Source organism: Pseudopipra pipra, chromosome 1 (genome assembly GCF_036250125.1).
Source record: "Pseudopipra pipra isolate bDixPip1 chromosome 1, bDixPip1.hap1, whole genome shotgun sequence".
Classification (NCBI taxonomy): Eukaryota; Metazoa; Chordata; class Aves; order Passeriformes; family Pipridae; genus Pseudopipra; species Pseudopipra pipra.
The window spans coordinates 37,384,496-37,407,286 of record NC_087549.1 but is presented as its reverse complement, the minus strand read 5'-3'; the positions used below and the strand labels follow the sequence as shown (position 1 = coordinate 37,407,286).

Below are 22,791 nucleotides of genomic sequence, written 5' to 3'. Positions count from 1 at the left end.
CACAGCAGGCCCCTCGTATTGGTAATGGGCCGTGGAGGGCTGACGACAAAAAATTAGCGAAAACCCACCTCAGATTCAAAGGCTAAATGTGCTTAAAAACTTCTACCATCGATCTTCGCTGCTGTTTAAAAATTTCACCCTTGCAATGCCACGGATTGTCTCAGTGAGTGATTTGGTGTATTTAAAGGTGGATTTTGATACACATGTCCTCACCCATTTCCAAGGCTCTGAGTGCAGCTCTGGAGGGAGACGTGGTCCCAACTCTTGAGGTGATGAATGTTTTCATGGGGGAGGAGGGGGAGAAACAATCCCCAGAACATTGCTCTACTGTCAGTGGATATAGCTTTCTAGTGTTGTACTTTCTGGTGAGGTACCAGCTGGGTGACTTTACCCCCCCACAAGCATACATGGAAGCTGTATGGGTGCCCTCAGAGCTGACTCAAAAGTGCCTTTCTGCTTGGAAATAGCAGGGATTGTAGAAGAAAATGAATTTTCTCATTCAGTCCTTTGTTTTGGTAACGTTTACTCTGGTTCTGCTTACCTGGTCTGCACAGTTAATATCGAGACAAGCACATGCATAATCCTGTTTCTCTTCTCGTGTGTCAGGTTGCCCAAACACTACTTTCAGAAATTGCAGGTTCTGAAGAGAGCAACTCTTCCTTTCCAATCCCATTTTTAGTTTTTTGTTTTGTACACATCCAATGTTGCTGTCTAAGGTATTGAAGGAAAGAAGTGAGATATTTGTTGTTAGGGAATGGGAAATGTATAGTGATGGCCCATGCGTCATTGATTTTGCAGTTGCATTAAAATACTTAAGAAAGGCAGTTGAAATAATGAAGTCAAACATCAGAAAAAAAGAATCTCACAGATTAACTATTTTGTTAAGCGCCTCTTGTTTATATTTTTTTACAAATACTTATTAAAAATACCTCTGTTTCAGTAACAAGAAACAAGATTCAGAAACAAGTGCTGCAAAGAAAAAGGTTAACAAGGGAAAGGAAGGTTCAGAAAACTCAGATTTGGAGAAAACTCCACCACCATCACCTCATCCTGAAGATGAAGATGACCCAGGGGTTCAGGTAATGCTATTGTTCAAGTTCAGTGTAGGCTTTGACAACTAAGATGTGTAAAATGGTAGTTCTCATGGTCTTTGTTACAGAGATACAGCTATTGGGGTAATTTCTGTGTTGGTTACAAAGAAGGTGAGATCCAGAAATCACTGTGGTGAATATTTTACGAAAGCAAGTATTTTTCTTCATAATTCTGCTTTGTGGTCTTGTTACCTGTAGATATGTGTAAGGTGCTGCTGAGTTTTCACATGTTCTCTTACATCACTTTTGCAGTTATGGTGCTGAATTTTCTGCTCTGTAGATTTACTGTACCATTTACGAGATCTTGCTTATAAGCCCAGTGTTTCTTCTTGCATTCACTTTGCGAACCTTCTGAAATCAAGAATGAGACATGACAAAGCACACTGTTGGAAATGTGCATGTCAGGGACTTGTACCTACACTGCTGTAATGGATGAAGGGCCTTTCTGCAGGACTGCCAGTCACGAGCTAGCATTGATTAATTTCTCTTGACCACTGCACACCTGTCACTTTCTGTCCAAACTTTATTTCATGTAAAGAAAATCTGGAAATAGATGTAGAATAAATGACAAGTTTTGTGTGCTCTGTCATTAGCTATGTTAAGAAGTGGTCAGCTCCTGGCTCGCTTCTGCTGGCAGCAGTTTGAGTAGGCACTAAAAATAAGAATCCCCTCATGAAGGAGTAGAGGCAAATCATGATGGGGAAAGTATGAGATTCCTAAGAAGTCATAATGGTGTAATTGAAATCCACTGCATTTGTCCATTGCACATCAGGTTGTGGATGTGTCACTTCTGGTTATGAGAGATGTTCAGACTGATTATCACTTGAGAATGGTCAAAGCTACCCAGTGGAGACGCTGGCAAGCAATGGTGTCCCACACAAACATGGTTTATGCCTTTCCTCTTACTATTTTCTAGAAGGATGTAGTGTATTAGGAGATGTGAGCAACCTAGTATACTCTAGTTAAAAACAACAACAGAAGAGTGTTTCTTTCTGATTCGTTCAAGCCATGTATTCTGAAATAGAAAAGTTGTTATACCATCCAGATGTTAAAATGTTTGAAGAATTAAGTTTTCTGTCCTGTGCCGCAAATCTCTCTCAGCATGATTAATGACACTTACAAAAGATGTAGAAGAAACTTCAGAGATGATAGTTTTTTGGGGTTAACTTGCAGATGATTGTATTCTGTTTACAATTCAACATCTATGCATGGTTTACTTGTTTTCAGTGAAGTGAAACAAAAACTTTCGCTTTGTGAAACTTAATTAGTGATAAACTTTGGACTTTTTTTTTTTAATAGAACTGTTAGGGTATTTGCATCACTTTTTAATTAAATGTAATAAAGTATTTCAGGTAACTTTTTGTTTTCTTAATACTTTCTCATGCAGTGCGTGGTATACTGCACCCACACTTCTTTGCATAAACTTGGGGAAGGGTTCCAACGATATGTCCTAGGACAGGTAGAATTAATAAGGTTGTTGTGCATTTCCCAGCTGAAATTGATGTTACGCAGTTGTCTAAAACACAGTTGTGTTCTTAGGATTAAATCCTGAACCTTCTCTAAAGATATTATGTAGTAATGCACAAAGCAATGCATTGTTATATTTAAGGAGCAAAAATACTTGCCTTTGTGCGTTACCATGCAAACTTTTTATATTCCATTATCAAGCCTATTACTCCTTTCTACCTATAGATCAGTTAATGAGTTAAAGATAATCTGATGCAGGTAAATGCATGCACAGTTTCTGACAATAATGCATATCAATTGCAAAACTTCATATGAATCTAAGAGGAAACAGAAAGTTCATCAAGTCAATGAAATTCAAATAAAGAACTATCATTATATTTTAGGCATTCTTTCTATTAAGGAAATGGAAAAAGAGATTTTTGGCACCAAAAATCTCTGTAAGACTTACCTACACAGCCAGAAGAATATTGGTATTTTCCCATCAGTGATTATGTAGATGAAGATGCAAATTTGTCAAGTGGTGTCTGTTTTGAAGTATAAAAATATTGCTACAGTTTTGTGGAAACCCCCTTAAGTTACTGTGTTCAAGGTAGAATCCACATCACCATTATTTAAAAGGGTGATGTAAGCTTAACCATGGCTCAAAATTTTCATTTTCAGTTAAAGAAAGGATTTCTTATTTTGTGAAGCGCATCAGATATTTGTGCTTTAAAAAGCATGACTAACTATCTAAATGTAAATATTTGATTTTATCTATGTATATTGAGAGACTCCAGGTGCATAGGTCTGTTAAACAAGCTGCATAAGTTTTTGCATGTACCAGTGAAGATGTGTGGTAGCTGAGAAAGTTGTATAAATAAGTAGTGTATCAATTCATAAAGGTGGGTTTTTTACAATTGATATTAAATATATTTTTTAATAATATATTAGTCCATTGAGATACTTGACACTAAGTTGACAGTTTCCTTTAACAGCATATGCTCTCAGCTTTTCAAGATATATAACCTGATGCAGACTGTGTGGGAATTTGAATTTTATTGTTGTAGAAAATGATGCCCAGCAACTGAGCATCAAGGAGTAAATTCTGTCAGATGCATGCTTGTGTATTTTACAGATTGTTTTGCGCGGTTTTGCTGAAGCTTTCTCTCATCCTGGTGATGAGGGTGTGGGAACACAGAAATCATGTTTTCAGTTTGGGGTGGTTCAAGTTTTTCATTTTCCTCTATTAGTTTGGGGTCTTTTCCCATGCTGTGCAGCAGGATGCCTTTCTGAACAGTGCTGGGTCAGTGAAGTGAGGAAATCGTATTTCATTGTGTTTCCCCTACAAGATAATCCTGGTACAACTGGGTGGATGGGGAGAGCAAGAAAGTGTGTTGTCACTGCTTAGCAACACTGTGGCCATGCTGTGGAAAGGTGGTGTTCAGTTCCTGCATTGGCCATCTGTCAAAGTTTGTCAAAGATGTGAATGGAGAGGTGCAACTTCTTGGGTTTTAATTGCTTTCTGAGATAGGCTTTCTAATTTTTTATCATGGTTTTAGTAATGTTAAAAACAAGGAGGGGGGGAAACCCACTTTCCAACTCAGAACAAGCATAAAGTAGATTTTTGTTTATGGTTGAGGTTTTTTTTGTTTTGTTTTGGGATTTTGTTGTTGTTTTTTGCTTACAGAATTTAAGAACAGCTAACAGGCATGAGTTCAGAATAGTAGTATCCTGAGTGTAGTATTTCTACCGTGGTGCTGTAAAAATTATAGCATTCACTACACACTAGTGTATTTGGGAAACAAAAAGAAGTTTTCTCAGTTATTCTGCTGCTCATCAGTTTTGTTTCTCATGAAAAATATTAATGCTTTCTATTCAGAAGCGACGCTCCAGTAGGCAGGTGAAGAGGAAGCGTTATACAGAAGACCTGGAGTTCAAGATTTCAGATGAGGAGGCTGATGATGCTGATGCTGCTGGAAGAGACTCTCCTTCGAATACTTCTCAGTCAGAGCAACAGGTCAGATATGAACAGACTGGAAAGGTGGCTGTAACTGCAGCATTGAAAGTTCAAATATGGACCCTTTTCCTGAGTGATATTCAGACATGGTTGTCAGAGTGTGCCAGAAGGCATTATTTTTTTACATTCTTAAAGAATATATCAATTCATGGCTTTGTTTTCAAGCTGATGATACACAGCTTGAAAGTTCAAGCTAAGTTCCTTGAAATTAATGGTCTCTACCTAGAGGAAACCTAAACTCTACTGCTAGGAATCTTGAATTTACTTCTGTGAATTCAGTGGTCTGGCTTCTGTGACTTTAATAAACCACTCAAGCTTGTCCCCTGCTGCTAGGCACCATAAGAACTCCTTTATGAAATTACTGCCTTGTAGTACCCAGCAGGGTACACTTTATTCTCTGTGCAATGTAAATGATGGATAAAATAGTTTGAATAAGATGAGGGGTAATACTGTAGGAATGACTGTTGTAACCACCTCATTGTTTTGTAGTGCTTTTTCAAAGAACTACTTCATTTAACTGATGACCTGTTGGAGAATATATACATGTTCTTTGGTATTTCATTTGGCAATTTGTTGAGCCTTGTGAAATATTGTGTGTGATCTCCATTGTTAATTGTGTCTTATCAGAAAGAGAATTTTGTAGGTTTGCCTCCTGTTGTATTAGTGAATTAATGTAATAGAGAATTGCAGGCAGTTTTGGTGGCGATCGTGTGGACGCTTACACAGCCCACTGGAGTTTCTGAACATGATCTGATATTTAGACTGTATGGTGCTGAAAGCGTGTATTATTTTAGGAGAGGTGAACTGCCCATGTGGTTATACCTGTTTATCTGTGCATGTCAACCTTACTGAGAGAACTGGAGTTGCATTAGCTTTTAAAAATGGGCTTAAACAAGTACCCTTCAATCCTTTATTGTGGTATTAAATCTATTTGACCTCTCTAAGTTCTCATGCTAGGGGAATAATGTCCTTCTGTATATTAAGCTCCTGTTGCAAGATATTATTTGAAAGTTTTTCTAATAAAGGAAGTCTTTAAGTAACAAAGATGCACTCCCATAACTCTCGTATGGTATTTATGATGTAGGAATCTGCTGATGCTGAAGGTCCTGTTGTGGAGAAAATCATGAGTAGCCGTTCAGTCAAGAAAAAGGTAAAACAAACTCCTTTCCCCCCATATTTTTAAATAGGCTAAGAATATTTCTGCTGAAGCCCCTATTGAGTTCTTAAAATACCTTGGATATTCCAAATTGAAAAACTGTTCTATTGAATACAGGGGGTTCCCTGAAAGTGTATGTAGATAGTATGCTTTTGGATGCACATACACAAAACAGATTGTTTGATCTTCTACTCATTTCATACATTTTCTTGGATGAAAAAATTGATTTTTGCAAATATAAATATCTGGGTGAAATCTGTGGTGCTCTTCAGTGATGTTTTGTAGGAGTTTGAGGAGTGAGAGAACACTCCTGTAACCCAAGTTTCTGCCTTTTCTACCCTTGTCTATAATTTTTGCATCTTTTGATAGTGGTTGTGCTTAACAGCTAAAACCAAATTTACCTGTGATCAAGTATGTTACATGTATAGGTGATTTATATGTTCTTGTCACTATGTTAAGGTGGTGAAAGAAACACTCAAGTTCAGTGAGGTTTCTTTTAATTCTGCCTTAGTTGCTAGTTGCATTCTTATTTTGCTTACGGATTTTTCTAGTCTGCTTCACGACTTGATTGGCCTTTGCACTTCCAAAAGATTAAAACTCTGAGTAGGAAGTAGAAAAAGAACTTGTTCCAAAAAGGGCATGATTATATTTGATAGACTCTTGTGTAGCTAATTCTCTGACTTGTACTATAGTTGGACAGAAAATTGTCTGACTTATACAGATATAGTACTCACATTGATCTCAGTTAACCAGAACTATTTCTTTTCCTCAGTGTTAGTTTTCAAATTGCCTTTATTCATGGATTTATTTTTTTTTTCCTAATGTTGTGGTGGTTTGTTTTTTGGTTTGGTTTGGGTTTTTTTTGATCCGGGGGTTGTGTGTTCAATTTTATTACTACTGTCCTAACATCGTTAGCAGCTTTGTAAACCTACATACATGCAACATCATGACTGGCTGTGATTCAGTCTGACTTGTTTATACACCTTGTACACCATAAAACTTCTAGGGCTTTTTTTTTTTTTTTTTTTTTTTTAAGTCTAGAGCTATATTTTATGTTTCAAATCATAGGCTTATTTTTTAGATAAACTTCAGGTAATATAAACTGAGTAATTAGTTGTCCTGATGGTCTGCTAGGCAAGAGAGGAGAATGTGGTCTTTTCATAAATGTCTTTACACTGGAAGCTGTTTTTCACCAATTATTCTTGTCTTCTTCCTCTCCCCTGCAAACAAAGGTGTGATTACTCATGGGGAGTGTGTATTTTGCTGCAGTTTTGTGGGAAGTGGTTGGTCTGCTGCCTACATGTCTTTGATTGCAAGCTCTGCTGGAGGCAAGCTCTATATTGAGCTTTTTCTTTAATGTTTTTTATGGATTGTATTTGCAGGTTTGAGGGGTGTCTCTTCTTTCCCTGCTCTTCTACCCAACCCACTCCTCCAAAATCCAAAAAAAAAAAAAAATGGATTTCAGGATGTTAATATTTAACATCTGAAGTATCCAACTGTGCTTTTATTAAAGGTCTTTTACACTCTTACTAACGTCATCACAACCCTGGTTGTTAGATTACTAATCAAAGTAAAATTGCTGCGATCAGGACCAGTGCATAAAATAAACATGAGGAAAGGCTTCACTAGGAAACCTTTCAGTGGATTAGATTGTAACAAAGATGTTGCGTTCAGGTACAGGACATTAGATCATGACTACGCTTTCGGAGCAGTATTCTTATCACAAAATCATGCTGGTTTTCTCAGAAGTAGTCGTACTCTGGTTGTGGAGTTACCAGATAGGATGCAGCCATTTTTGAAACATAGAGAGTAAAAGGTAGAAATTAGTTCATGTTTGAAGTATAAAAGACAGTGTTTTCCCCTGTTGTCCTTAACATGGAATGTTGAATTCCCTTGAATACTCTTTCCTCTTGCAGAAAGCGTTAAGTATATGTATCACTCTCCTTCCAAACCTAATGTCTTAAGTTTATACGTTGAAATTTTTTATACAGTCCCCTTTGAATTTCTGTTTCTTAACTTTGAAAAGGAATGTCTAGAGCTGAATATGGTATCCAGTACAAATAGCACATATTATGGAAAGATGTGGAGTTTGTACAACATTATACCTGCATGTTACACATCTGAATGTGTCTTTTTGCCTACAAGTATACATGAGAATTAGATCCAATTGAAATGTGTACAACGCCTACACGTCTTCCTCAAACTGATAAGTTTACAGTCTAGTGCTGTGTATCAATTGAGGTGATTGTTTCTTATGTGTTGCTTTTGCATTCTTTGAAGGAAGGGATCATTTGTTTACTCAGTTATCTGCAGAGACTGTGGATCAGATTGTCAATTCTGGTTGCAGCTGGCAGTGATAATTTGAAGTGTCCTGCATTGCTCAAGTCTGCCATGTGTTATTTGAGGATGTCTCTGTAATCAGTTTTGGGAGAATTTTGCATTAATGTTCTATCTCACCTTTTTACCTGGTTAATGTAAATGTACATGTAGTGGGGGTTGAACAGTGACGTCAGGGTCATAAGCTGCTGTCCCATATATCCCAAACCAGTGCACTGTTAACTCCTACTTGAGGGCTGGCAATTGGAACTTGATTAGATTTTTGGAGGAGAGCATAAGTGTTGAATGCCAGACTAAGATTTTAAGAACATTTTTTCTGAAATACCTTTTACTTAAATGAATCTTTGATGCACTCTCATAGAACATATAATAACATAGACCAGTTATTACCTGTTAGACAATACAAAAGTGTTTTACTTGTGAGAGTTACAGGATTTATCGAGATCTACATTGTAAATTATTGTTATTAAGTTGGCAGCTGACAGAAAATATGCTTGACTGAAATACTGTTGAGGGGAGTTAAATTGGCTAATATGGAACCTCTAGGTAAAGGTGTTTAACCATGTTGTCATTGTAAGATTGATGGATCTCAGAGTACTCTGATTTAACACTAATCAAAGAGACTTGGCCACAATACATTTTAGAAAATAAAAGAATTTAATGTCTTAAAATTAGAGTTGACTTCTTAAAGACCAATTTTGCCTCAGGGCAATGAATAAGTTCCAGATAATGTGATCTTCATTTATTAATGCTTCTTTTTTCAAAGCAGTTTTGATCTCTAAATATGAATACCTTCTTGAGAAAGGCCCTTTTAAATTTTTTGTTTAAAGAAGAATCCTGATGGTCTTCAGATTCCTTCCTTTGACAGTGTCTTTGTAATTGACAGAGAAGTTTCTTCCCTGTGTTTAGGGGTTGGGGATAGTTTGAACAGTTTATCGTCTTTGATGGAGGATTCAAGAAGATCAAGAAGTAGTACCAGGAATACCTCATCTTCTTCCTTTTCTTTAGGGAGAAATAGTTGAAGTCTGGTGTTGTTCCTCTCTCTAGAAAGGAACACAAGCAGACTGCTGGAGAGATATAAATGGTAAACTGATAAAATCTCTTGCTAGTCTGGAAGCAAAGAAATACTATGTGAATCAGGGACTAGAAATTAATGAACTTTACTGTGCTAGAACACAGTTTAATTCAGTTGTTACTGTTCCTTAACTGGACTGCTGTGGAGGTAACATCTAGCCAGCAACTAGGAGACAATTCAAGCTTTAGCATAGTCTCTCTTGTGTGTATATGTATATTTTCTCTCTCTTTTTAAAATGTGTGTATATAAATACAAAGAGTGTTGACTTACATAGCAGTCAACAGTTTTGTCTATTTAGTGCTGCATACAATATTTATTACAGATGTTGTTGTCCCTGATAAAGTATGTAAAACAGAAAATGCTCTTCTATTTAAAATTGTTCCAAAGTTCATTAGTAAACACAAACCGTTAATGTTGTGACATAAACTGAATTCTAATTGTGTGCCTGGTGCACTGTCCTTAGTTTGTCCTATGGCTGGGTTCAGGAGTAATTCAACAAAGTATTACATGCCATATGTTATGCAATACTTTGGCACTAGGGATGAGTTAAGGGTAGTCTCAACCCTTAGCACTGAATGCCCTTGGTTTTGCTGGTTTGTATCACAATTTTAACCTTGCTTTAAATGTAGTTTTTGGGTGTTAATTTAATTTGGCTGCTCTGTATGTGAGACATCTTGCCTGAGTGAATTTAATTGCACCATTGAGTAAAACTAAAGCCATGAACACTGATGCACTAAAATTCTAGCAGAGGTATAAGGTTTAGTTTTATATGGTTTCTTGTTTGGAGTTATTAACTATATGGAGGAATAAACCCCTTTTAAAACTCTTTTTTAAAACATTACAAAACCCACAATGTAAAGTTGCCATGAGCCAGCCAAAAATAATACATATGGCATTCAGGAGTGCAGTTGCTAATTGGCTGCTGCCTGAGAAAATGGTACACTTGGCTTCTACTTAACACTGTGGGTTTGGCAGAAAGCCAGATTTGGGGTGAGGTTGTGAATGAAGCTGCATGTGGTTAGGGAGGAGTTCAAATGATTCATGTCTTGGAAGTTGTAGTAAGCAGTGCACTATGTACTTGGGTAAGCAGCTGGAGGAAACTCCTCACCCATGTCCTCCCCCACAAACCTTTTCCTACACCTCTACTTGTGTATCTATGTGGGGACCTTATTTTATATTTCAGATAGCTTTTAATCATTTATAAATTGGGCTGTTCAGAGGTTTAATTCATATTTCATCATTTCTTTTCTTATAGACGGAGAACGGAGAGGAGATAGAAATAGAGGAATTCTATGTAAAGTACAAAAACTTGTAAGTAAAGTTATAAGTTTGATTGCTATCTTTAAGTTCATGTAACTTCCAAATAGTTTCCAGAAACTGGTTTTGTAATTGATATAACTGTTACTATCAAACTTTAAGCATATCTAATGTTTAATCCGAAACAATGACAAATAAACAGGGAAATAGCTTGCATTGGTGGTACTAGGTTTGATAGTTTTGTCTTAATTTGTGTTCTCTGCAAAATTAAATCTGTAGGTAAAGTTGCTCTGCTATTAAAAGCTTTAAGGCTCGTTATGCATGCAGATTCATGAGCTGATACATATGTAGTTGTGTAGGTCTAACTGCAAATGTAGAGTAATGTGTGTGCAAACTACTCAAAAATAACCCTTGATGTTGTTTCAAAAACCAGATTTGTGTTCAACAAAATGTCTAAGATAATAAAGGAGATGGCTTTCTATATTCCAGTAGATCATTGTCCCTCCATAAGAGGGATGTTAGAGTGGCGAGAACAGCATATTGTTTCACTTCTGGACTCTGAAACTGCAGTGCAATCAGTGTTTAAAATAAAATACTTCAGAGCTGGATAAGCTCACTTTTCTTGTAGAAAAATAGCTTATCTTGTTTAATTTTACCAAATTTTCTATCTGAGAGATAGAAATGCTGAAAGTGAGTTTCTTGCAGCTAACTGCATATAGTTGACTTCACTTTAAATATGCTGTCATTTTGTACCTTTTGCACTATATTGTTTATTGCATGGTGTTTAATTGCTTAATTGTAGTTGTTTAGTTCTATTACATAGACATGTAATTTTTGTCATAACTATTCGTGTCTTAGCAATAGAACTTTTGACAGACTCTAAATTTATAGAGTGGGACAAGTCAGTTTGGCAGAGATGCTTTTCCTTACTCTGTGTTTTCTTAAAGACGAATTATTACCATGGAGCTGCATTTACAAGGGGTTTTCTTTTCTTTCTGTCAGTGTTAAAACTACAGTTGACTCATAAGCAACTTGTAATTACAATGCTGTTCTCACAAAAAAAATTTATATAGTATGTTAGTAGTTAAAATGTTTGCATATTTTCATTAACTTCTGAAAACCTTACTCTTTGCTAGAATATATTGCTAAATAGTGACATTTATGATAAATGTCTTGTATAATATTTATGTTTTAAGTATACCCAATAAAAATCATCCTAGCTTTGTGCCAAACACTAAATGTAGATGGTATATATTTAAATTTTGAGTGGGAGTTGTTTCTATTTCCTGGCAAATTTCTCTGTAAGTATAATTACTTTCAGGAATGATGATTTGTTAATAACCTGTATGATGAAAAAGATAGTGTCCAGTTTTCCAAGCATAGCAGTACAATATCTTGTTATACTAGTGGGATACATAAGGATTGGAATGAAAGCAGTTTTGAGTAAGATTTTTCTGTTTCATCTTCTAGTTCTTACCTTCACTGTCAGTGGGCATCTGTGGAAGAGCTGGACAAAGACAAGAGAATTCAGCAGAAGATTAAGCGGTTTAAGGCAAAACAGGGCCAGAACAAATTCCTTTCAGAAGTACGATTTGTTTATTTCTTTTGGGTGTTTTAAGGAATGTTCTTATGAGTTCTTGTTCTGTATACGAGCAGAACATTTTGAATAACTGTGTGATATATCAGTAGCATTTATTCTGGTATAAAGCAGAACCATTCTGGATGCAAGTCTTGCAAGTCTATGAAACTCAAGTGATCTATCCTGACTCTATACTTTTTCCTCTAGTGGGTTTTTTGGGTTATTTTTAAAGTGACTGGCCAGTTGTTTGCTTTGTAAGCATGACTGAATCAGTACCATGTCCCTTTTCTCGGGAGCTGATTATTCCGGAAAAAATGCATCCCATTTTTCTGTGTTATGGACTGCTGCTCACTAGGGATTCTAAGCTTTTTATCATCAATTTAATTTCACTTAGAGCCATAAGCAGTAATGTGGCAGGGGTCCTGTCAATAAAAGACCAGATCTGCTGATTTGTGTCTCTGAAAGCTTACCTTTCAGTAAAATGCTGTCTTTTAAGAAGAAAAAAATGAGGTTCAGCAGCTACTGTGTTTATTTATTTATATTTATTTTACTATATCATTCAAGCCAAGCAAAACCTGTTGCAAATTGAAAAGTTTCATCTGTTCTCAGTGAAGGCACCTGGAATTGCTTCTATATTCTTTTTTTCATCTTTTTCCAAGTGGATCACAAGTTATTGTAAATACTTGGAATTTGTTCTTGCTTTAGAAAAAACTTTTAAAATGTACATAGTCTTTAGTCCTTTTGTCTGTCTCTTCTGTTGGAGGATATATTAAAAATATAAAATTAAACACAGTGCTTTAGTATGCAAGTGTATCCTGTAAGTTGTTGAAGGAATAAGAAAGAACATAACAAATTGTGATTTTTTGGAGAAACTGTGTATGCATGCATTGTCTTTTCTCTGTTTTTGAAATAATAATCTTCAAATCTTGCTTATAAAGCTGTTAGACAATTCCTGTAGTTAAAATAATCCAAAGGCACTTAGTGTACAAGGCTCTAATTTCTTTATTGCAAGCCGTAGTTTTCAAGAATGCTAAATGCATTGCATGCCATAAGCCTTTTCGATTGCTCATTAGTGAATTGTAATTTCACACTTCATTTAAAATATTCTTAAACATTCTCTCACAGTAAAAGGTTTCACACAGTAATTAAGAGGCCCAGTTAACAAAGTCTGAGAAGTCTGATTCCCTCACGGGGAATGATCTTGCTGAATTGTAGCATTTCAATTAACATGTTGAAGTTTGCCAAATATAAATTCTGTGTCACCGTGACCCAAAATATTATTGCATGGTGAAATATATAATCATTTTTCCTCTCTGGAAGGGCTAATAGAGATATCTTTTATATTTTTGCCTCTCTCCTTGAACAGATTGATGATGAGCTTTTTAATCCAGATTATGTGGAAGTTGATCGAATCATGGATGTTTCACGTAGCACAGATGATAATGGAGAGGTAAACAAATATTTTAGTGCATCTGTAACCATATAGACATTGTGTTTAGAATTTATTATTTAGAAATGTGAATATAATAAACACAGAAGCTACCACAGTATATGTGTGTATAAAATAGGAACGTGTTTGAGAAAACATTGGCTAATATAGCAGCTTCCCTAAAATAAAGGGAGTTAAGTGAAAATTCCAAACTTCTTATAAGTTACCTATATTTAAAACAAAACCTACCACAAAGTAACCAAACAACAACAACAACAGAGGAGTGGTACTTAATACAGTAGGAATATGATATTCATGCATGTAATGCAGAATTTAAATGAAAATTGCAAGAAAGAGTCTTAGTTAAGTGTCATAATGGTTTAGACATGGTTTGGACTACCTGTTGGGGAAGAGTTAGTGAATTCACTGTTGCTTCATTTTTAATGACTTGTTCTGCAGAACAAGATAATTTTTTCTTTCAGGAGATTCCTTTTTGGTCCTGGGAGAATAGAAAGCTTCACTGGCTGTACCAGTGTTTCCATATTGCTCTGTCAGTGAATGGCAATGGTTGAGTTACCTGCTGGGAAGTTTTTGATGACACTGATAAAAGATAACTGTTGACTTTTTTCAATATGTAGTAAGTCATAGAAATTGTAAGGGTTGAAAAATTAATATTGTTTTACTTCTAAATTTTAGTCTAACCTTAGTGATTTCAAATGTAGTGGGCTCGTTTTAGTGACAAGTCTGCATTCCCCACATTCTGATCTTACTTCGTTAGGTTGTCAAGGTGTCAGCCTGCTGTTAGCTTATCCTTTTGGCTGATTCAGGTCTGGTAAAGCTTTTTGAATTTTATCTGGCCTGCAGATCTCCTGTGAAAATGGTTACACTTTTATTCTTTCTATATTGTGATGTAATATTATTTTTGTCTTAACAAAGCCTGTAACGCATTATCTGGTGAAATGGTGTTCACTTCCTTATGAAGACAGCACTTGGGAGCTCAAGCAAGACATCGACCAAGCTAAGATCGAAGAATTTGAGAAACTGATGTCTAGGGAGCCAGAAGTGGAGCGTGTGGTAAGAATTGGCTCCATATAGAGGATTTTATTTGAAAATAGTAAAGTAATGTGGTCTTTTAGAAACCACTAATGGGATTTGCTGTATTTGAAACAGGAGAGACCTCCTGCCGATGACTGGAAGAAATCGGAGAGTTCCAGGGAGTATAAAAACAATAACAAACTCAGGGAATACCAGTTGGAGGGAGTAAACTGGCTTCTTTTCAATTGGTACAACACGTACGTAAAACATTGCTAACTGCTGAATCCTGCTTTGGAAAAGCTTTTATAGCTTATTTGAAATAATAACCTTTTAAAGTAATCATCTAAATCGAGGTTTTAGAATCATTTACATGTCTCATTTTTTGCTGTGGGAGTCATATACAAACTAATTTGGGGTGGAACATGAATATTTCAGATAGATTCTTGTGGCAAATGCTTCGGGTTCATGCATACCCCCTGCTGCCCCTTCCTTCCCATTGTGAACTTGAGAGGTACATAGAACGGATATATCCATGCTTATTGCATCACAAATCATAACATTTACTTAAAACACAAAAAGATTATGATGTCTTTTCAGTGTAAACTTGCAATTTTAGAAATATCTGGTTTATTCAGGCTATCTTCTTACTGATTTTCTATGTTTTAAGTTAGGAATAAATCATTCAGACTGTTTTTATTATTGTTTTCAGACGAAACTGCATTTTAGCAGATGAAATGGGGTTGGGAAAGACTATCCAGTCCATTACGTTTCTCTATGAGATATATTTGAAAGGAATCCATGGTCCTTTCTTGGTTATTGCACCATTGTCCACAATTCCCAACTGGGAAAGGGAGTTCCGCACCTGGACAGAGTTAAATGTGGTTGTGTATCATGGGAGTCAAGCAAGTCGACGGACCATTCAGTTGTATGAAATGTATTTCAAAGATCCACAGGTAAAAGCTCTTCATGATTTTTCTTTTCTTTTTTTGTATATGCCTTAATGTTGTTTATTAATGTAAGCATCAATTAGTTTTGCAGTACTGATATGTTAGGTTTTAGCTAATAAAGAAGATATGTGTATTAGTGAGGAGAGTGCTTTTTAATAGCAGCCAGTAGATCAGCTGGAAATAGAAGGGCACCAAGGGATGGTGCAACTCTTGTTTACAGTTTCATTGTTTCATGAAAGGTTTTTGTTACTATGCATTCCTGAGGAGAGCTGGCAGAAAACTACTTTAGTTGGAACTAAGCTTAAAAATCAATCTTTGCCTACCATTCCAGGAAAGACCTGCTTCCAGAAATTAGACTCGTTGATGCTTCCTTATCAAATTTTGTAAGTCAGAATATATTTTGAATCTGTGTTACTGTGCTCAGGTTGAATAGTTCCTGTGAGTGAAGGAAAGCAGGTACAGAAAAGGTTAGGGGTAAAAACAAAAACTTATTTGGAAAACAGAAGATAAGAAGAGCAACAGACCTCTACTCTTAAGTGCATGGCTTTGCCCAGAGTAAACAGAATTGGGGGGAAAATACTGTGCATACATCGAACGATATTGCAAAACAATATAATCCTCTTCAGTTAAGAGGAAAAATAAAAAGAGTCCAACCTGATTTGATATATTGTGGAGTATTATTTTTAACTGATCTTAAGGAAGTGATAGTGGTGAATTCATACATTTAGATTTTCTGTAAAGCATTTGATTTTATGCCACTGGATATTTTGATTAATAAACTAGAAGGATATAGAATCAATATGGCACACATTAAGTGGATTTAAAACTGGCTAACTGATATGTCTTGATGTAATTGTAAATGAGAAATGATTTGCATTTCCAGCATAGTTCTTCAGGGATTGGTTTGTGTCCATGAGCTATATAACACTTTTATCAATGACCTGAAAGAAAACATAAAATCATTACTGAGGAAGTTTTCAAATGATGCAAAGACGGGGAGAGTGGTAAATAATTAAGACAGTTCATGCATACAGAGTAAGCTGTGTTACTTAATAAATGGGGTCCAAGCTAACAATACTCAGAATAGCTAAATATAGGACTATCTGTGGACAAGGAATGAAGATTCTTACTGTAGGCAGAGAGCTCGGCCCTGAGAAGGCTGTAAGACAAATGTAGATTCTTTTGTGCCATGGCACACGACCAGTTAAATATGAGTTCATACTGTGAGACTGTGGTGAAAAGGGCTAGTGTGTAGGAGGAAACAAATCTTTAATAAGGTTGAGAGAAGTTACAGCGTTCTTCTCTTTGTCAGTAATGTGGTGGGTAGTCTTGCTTAGCTTTCACTTCCTGTCCTCAAAAAGAGTGTTGAAAAACTGGAGTCTTAGAGCAAAGCTATGAGGGTGTTTGCAAGATATAAAGTATGCTTTTACAGGGAAAGAATTGATTAAAAACTCTTTTGAAGGTGATGACTGTGGCACAACGTGACATGCCATTAGGACAAACAGAAATAGAATCACGTACTTAAATATGGTAGAAAAACACAAAGTAATTTATATTGGTTAGATGTTACATCTATTTGGTCTTGACAATAATCGTCTCAGCAATTTATCCAAGAAACTTTCAAATCAAAATCATATACCTGGTTGTTAAAGATTTAATTGAATAACAGTTGCTGCGCTGAGGTCTAATGGTCCAGAGAAGCTGTGGATGCCCCATCCCTGGAAGTGTTCAAGACCAGGTTGGATGGAGCTCAGCAACCAGTTTAGTGAAAAGTGTTCTTGTCCACAGCAGGGGGCTTGGAACTAGATCTATAAGGTCTCAACCCAGGCCATTCTATGATTCTATGATATTCCTTATGATCATTATCACATTTAGCTTCGTACCTAGATGTATAGTGTACAAATGAACTGGAATTGAAATGATTTTTAAAAATAATTTCTTAGCAGAGATTGATATTTTATATACTTTAAAAATTTGGATTTATATAAATACTGTCTCTACTGAAATGTTTCCTGTGTTAAAAATCATGTTTGTTGGTTATTTAAGCAGTGCTTGTTCTCAGCATGTTCTTCCCCTTAGGATACAGCAGTTACCTAGCATGAAACCTGAAGGAATGTCATCAGAAAAATCCCACTTACTGTGCAGATTCTTAGTGTTATTTTGGCAATATTGTTTCGTTGATCTAAAGGCTACTAAAAGGATTTACAGCAAGACACTGCAGAAAGTTTTGGTCTCCCTGTTGCCATATTCTTAACTCGCCTCTTGCAGTGAGCGTGGCAGTCATTTAACCCCATAGCGAGTAATGACAAAGCACTCATGGCAATGAGAAAATGAATCATTTTCTGCTAGCTTTGCTCCCTGAACTGGCTTAAGAGGAGATTCAGACAATTGCTACATTTGCAGATAAAGGAGAAAGGGAGTGAACTCATCCTTTTGGTGGCAGCTAGCTTAGATGTGTCACCTTCTGTGTTCCATTCTTTGTAAGATGGTGTCAGCTGTGAAACGCATGTTAGAAACTGAATTATGGGGGGGAAAGTCTCTTCGTATTCTGACAAAATAGTCCCCATGTAGTGTTCAGTCTGGCATTCTCTGAAGTATCATCATTGGGTGTACGATGGGAGACAAGAAGGGAGAGAAAGAAGACAGGATTTGCCAGTTTCATTTCTAGTTCCCTTGCCAAACATATCAACCAAGACATCAGCATCTTTGGCTTTTTAGGTCTTAATGTGAAAAGAAGCCTCTCAAGCTGAGCTGTTTCTCAAAAAGACAACTGAACATTGAGAAAGTCTGAGTGGCTTTGAAGGGCTGTAACAAGAGACAGCATGCATATAAAGCACCTACCCATCTGCAGTAGTGTGGGTTTTCAGAGTCAACACCAGTTACCAGAGTCAAGTTGTTGTGAAATGCTAGAGAGTTGTTGATGACAAAATAAGTTTCTGCAGTGGTGTGACTTCAGCAGTAAGGTTATGGTATTACCAGAGACATTCTGCTTGTGAGATTCTCATAGAGAAGTCTATTCTGGTGTTCTTGAGCAATATAACTGAAAAATCCTTCTAGGGGGCCTTCCCTGGGTGGAATATCAAATAAAACACTTGCTTTTCTAAAGTGTTCTACTTCTTAGAAGGAGCTCTGTTTTAAGATCAGGAAAACTATGTATGCCAAACAGAGCTAATGACAGAGCTCTCTGAAAGAGTTGACTTGTTTGTGATAGAAGTTTACTTGGCTCATGAAAAGGTTACAGCATTTCAATTTGCTGGCTTTCAAAGCTGCCCACTTAGTATATCTTCATCTGCTGTTTGTTAAGTAGCAACTTTTTCTGTCTCTAAGAAGATAAATGTTTCTGGACTATGCCATGAGAAAGCATAGTTGAGCAGGTCATTACTCCCTCTGAAATGTTCTTGGTACAAGAAGGCAGATATAATGCTGAGTTCAGGATATCAGGTTTCCAATCATTTTATTCAATCAGTAGCCAGTTCTGATCTCTTAAGGTTTGGAAAGGGTTATATGCAGGTCACTTATAAAAGGATTCAGTCTTGCACAGGTCCAGAGGAAGAAATGGTCACCTTACTGTAAAATATCTCTTTCTTTTGAAATGTATTCAATATACAACCCCTGACATAGTCCTGCTTTGAAAACATAGGATGGCTTTGAACTTGTGTGAGGCCCATCCTTAGAGAGACAGTTTTTCTGCACAGATCAAGTGACATCAGAGATACCAAACTGCATTTTTCTTTGAACAGCATTGGGAAGGAGCATAGCATAATATCAGAAAGATGCTCATTACATGTTCATAAGTAAAGTTTATTCAGGCTGGGTTTTTTGCAAAGGCTCTTTGTATAAGTGCTGAAAACAAGACTCTTAATGAATGATAATGAATATGGTGCCAGACATCAAGTTAATTGTCCTGTTAAACTTTGCTTAATACAGATATACAAAAATATTATGGAATTGTGTGCATTCTCCATTTAAGAGTTCAAATGTTTGCTTCTTTCAAAGCTGTTTACTAGAGTTGTTGTGGATGCCCCATCCCTGGAATTGTTCAAGGCTATGTTGGATGGAACTTTGAGCAAACTGATGAAGTAGAAAGTGTTGGGGCTTATGGCAGGGGGTTTGGAACTAGATTGTCTTTCAGGTCCCTTCCAACCCAAGCTGTTCTATGAATTAGAGGTGTTTTGAATACTGAGTGTCTACCAGGAAAAAATTTACTGGAGAGCACAATATTCAAATAGCCATAAAAAGGAAACCTTAGTGCACTTCTGCCCTATTTGGATTGTCTGGGAGGACCTTCACATACCTTTGATTTTAAAGAAAAAAAAGAATTCTCTTGGCAAAATCTGAAAATCTTGTTTGAATATTGCAGCAATACATTAATGCCTCAAGGCATTAGTATAATCCATATGAATTACAGCTGAAATACTTGTATAACTTCTTTGCAATGAATGTGCAGTAGTTCTGTGGGCCTTTTTACAGGATTAAAAACACCTATCATGAAGCCAGCAGCAAACTTACGCATTTGTATTCCCTCGTTTAATCAGCAATAATGATTTAATTTACTTTAAATGAACAATTTGCTCATTGTACTGTTCTGTATTTTTAAACAAAAATTTTGAAGATGAAACAAATTACTTCCTTTCTTTGCTAGGGAGTTTACTTTTAATGTTTGCTGTTCTTTTTAGGGTCGTGTGATAAAGGGGTCCTACAAGTTCCATGCCATTATCACAACATTTGAAATGATCTTGACTGACTGCCCAGAGCTGCGTAACATTCCATGGCGTTGCGTGGTCATTGATGAGGCCCACAGGCTGAAAAACAGGAACTGTAAGCTTTTGGAAGGACTAAAGATGATGGACCTGGTCAGTGCAAACATATGTATTTTTATAACTTCTGATTTATGATTTAATCTGGAAGTAAAATAAAAGGTTTTCCTCTGAAGTAAATCATCAAGTGTTAGGAAGAGTGAGGTGAAGGAAAGCAGATGAGAAAGTCTGTAAAATACCTGGAAGCATATGCATACCTTCAGTTTTGGAGTGCTGGTGCTTAATAAGTTTTTTCATTGATTTAGACCTAGAATTATGTGGATTCTTTTAAGAGAACCAAGATAAATTTGTTCTTTCCTTTCTGTCCTTTCGTGTGACTTAACCCATAGTCACTTCTTTACGCAGACATTTATTTAAAAGTATAATGTGGTCGGGAGACCAAATTCAGCCATGAGAGTTAAACTGCTGTGCATTAATATCAGCTCTAATGTTAATTTGTTGTGTGGCCATAAGGATGTTCTTTCAGAGTGACTAAGGAAGGGAAAAGTAAGTTTGTTTCTGATGTTACATAATTATGTAATATGTATACAAAATAGGTGTATTAAGCACACAGAGAAAAATAAGATAGTGCAAAGGTATTTACCATTTAAAGGGCACAATAATTATTTTTTTATGGTCAGAAGATTCTTTTAAAATGTGAGGAGAATGCAGACATGCTCTGTTAATAACTAAGTTTGTAAAAATGCTGTATACAATTTATTGTCCTTATTACTGTTGCTAGTAGAGGAAAGCTGAACTTATAGTAGTGGCAATAGATAGAGATATGGGACTTCTCACATGGGTTCTTGTTATACTTCGAAATTCATGTTAGACTGTGGGCTAGTTGCTTAATCTCTCTGTGCTCCTCCTCTAAAGCAATATGTAACTCTTACGAGTCTCTGCCCATCTCATGCTCTGTAACATTTAGTAGGACAGTAGAACTCTGCTTCAGGTTTACTGTGTTGGAAACTTACACCTGCTCTGGGGAGATTAATGCCCTGAGGTCTATTGGATGGATGTGTGGTAAATCGGTGGATTTTTACTGGAAGTGATGGTATATGTTCAGCTCTAATTTTGCCATTTAAAGTTCATTGTACTTGTGAAAGAGCTGGGGTGGTCTGGATCAGTAAAATCTCTTCTTGTGTCTTGGAGGACTTCTGGAGGTGCTTAAGTTGTGAAGTATTTTTCTGAGCTATCGCTGAAGGGAGGCCAGAGTACCAGTTAGAAATGTCTTGAAAAGAGTTTTATGTAAGTAGCTGGGGGAGGGGAAAGGAAGCAAAGATAAGACAGACATATGGTGATGAGAGGAAGGAATTTTGTGTATTTTTCCATTGAAAATTAATTGAGATGAATTCTTAGGCAGCTATTTCTTAACCTTTCAGGAGCATAAAGTGCTGCTTACTGGAACCCCTTTGCAAAATACAGTAGAAGAGCTATTTAGCTTGCTTCACTTCTTGGAACCAGGTCGCTTCCCATCAGAAACCACATTCATGCAAGAATTTGGGGATCTTAAAACCGAAGAGCAGGTAAACTTATCTTGCACACTTACTTTTCTGTTTAGATATTGCGAATTTATCCATCTAATTACATCTGAACTTCATTACTTGTTTTTGCAAATAATACTTATTTGCTCATTGGAAGACCACGGTGGGTTTATCCCTATGTTTTTGTTTGTTTTCATTTTGTTAAGTTTTTTGCTTTTTGACCAAAAGTTACTTCCCTTTGTTAAAATGTAGTGTTTAAAAATAGGGGTCGTGTGTCTTGTAATGCTTTCTGGATAAAAATACTTCTAAGAGAATTAACTTGTCAGTTGACATTCTTCCTTAAGTATCAGCATCAGTGTCCTCTGTAACTTCTGTGGAATTAACATCTGAGAGTTTTCTCAATGATTCTGTGCAAACAGAAACATACTTGAAACCCAGTTCAGCAAATGGAGGGAGAGGGTTTTTTGACTCAGAAACAGATTTCTCAAGCTGTCCAATAAGAGATGCTTAAATCAATATACAGTGCAGCATGTTTTGTATTGGAAATGTAAAATGTTTCCATGCAAGTATGAAATTTTTTTTAAAAAGCCAAATCACCTTAACATTAGCAGTTAACTGAAACATGGCATCTTCATTTGGCTGTTTGCAACCTATGCATGCATTGTTGTGTGCAGTTTTGTTCTCTTTGTCTGAAAATTTGATTTCTGATATCTCTTAACTTTTCGTCTGCTTGAATTACAAAAATTTGAAGTAACTTAGTTTTTTTTGGTTTTTTTTTTTTTGTTTTTTTTTGGTTTTTTTTTGAGGAAAATGGGCATTTTCTTCTTTCCCCCTTCCACTCTTTAGGATGTATTTTAAAGTATATGCCACAAAACCTGGAGACACTAAAAATTATGAGTCTTAAAGCTAAAATGTTTTCATTTTTAGACCAGGCCTAAATAGTTTTCTACTTAAGTGAATGTCAAAACTAGGGAAATAAGAAGATAATTAGAAGCAGATCTCTGAAGGGGGAAAATAGCATTAATCACTGTTTAGTGATTAGAAGTGAACACAAAAAGTTAGATTTGCCTATATAGCTGTACTCAGGGTTAGCTCTACATGACTTGTGTGCAGTACTGTCCTTGTCTAGAAAGATAGTTCTG

At 36.2% G+C, this 22,791-nt stretch overlaps 1 protein-coding gene across 9 annotated transcripts in view; it reads left to right on the top strand.

The window, feature by feature from the left end:
• Nucleotides 1-22,791, top strand: part of CHD7 (chromodomain helicase DNA binding protein 7) — a 130,621-nt gene that overhangs the window by 82,227 nt on the left and 25,603 nt on the right. For all 9 annotated transcript variants that reach the window (XM_064652296.1, XM_064652238.1, XM_064652257.1 and 6 more), the window contains 11 exons: nt 941-1,079; nt 4,417-4,554; nt 5,639-5,704; nt 10,378-10,433; nt 11,850-11,964; nt 13,325-13,408; nt 14,324-14,461; nt 14,558-14,679; nt 15,132-15,375; nt 20,046-20,222; nt 21,548-21,691. In XM_064652296.1, coding sequence (XP_064508366.1) covers nt 941-1,079; nt 4,417-4,554; nt 5,639-5,704; nt 10,378-10,433; nt 11,850-11,964; nt 13,325-13,408; nt 14,324-14,461; nt 14,558-14,679; nt 15,132-15,375; nt 20,046-20,222; nt 21,548-21,691 — 1,423 coding nt within the window. The remainder of the gene's footprint in view (nt 1-940; nt 1,080-4,416; nt 4,555-5,638; nt 5,705-10,377; nt 10,434-11,849; nt 11,965-13,324; nt 13,409-14,323; nt 14,462-14,557; nt 14,680-15,131; nt 15,376-20,045; nt 20,223-21,547; nt 21,692-22,791) is intronic.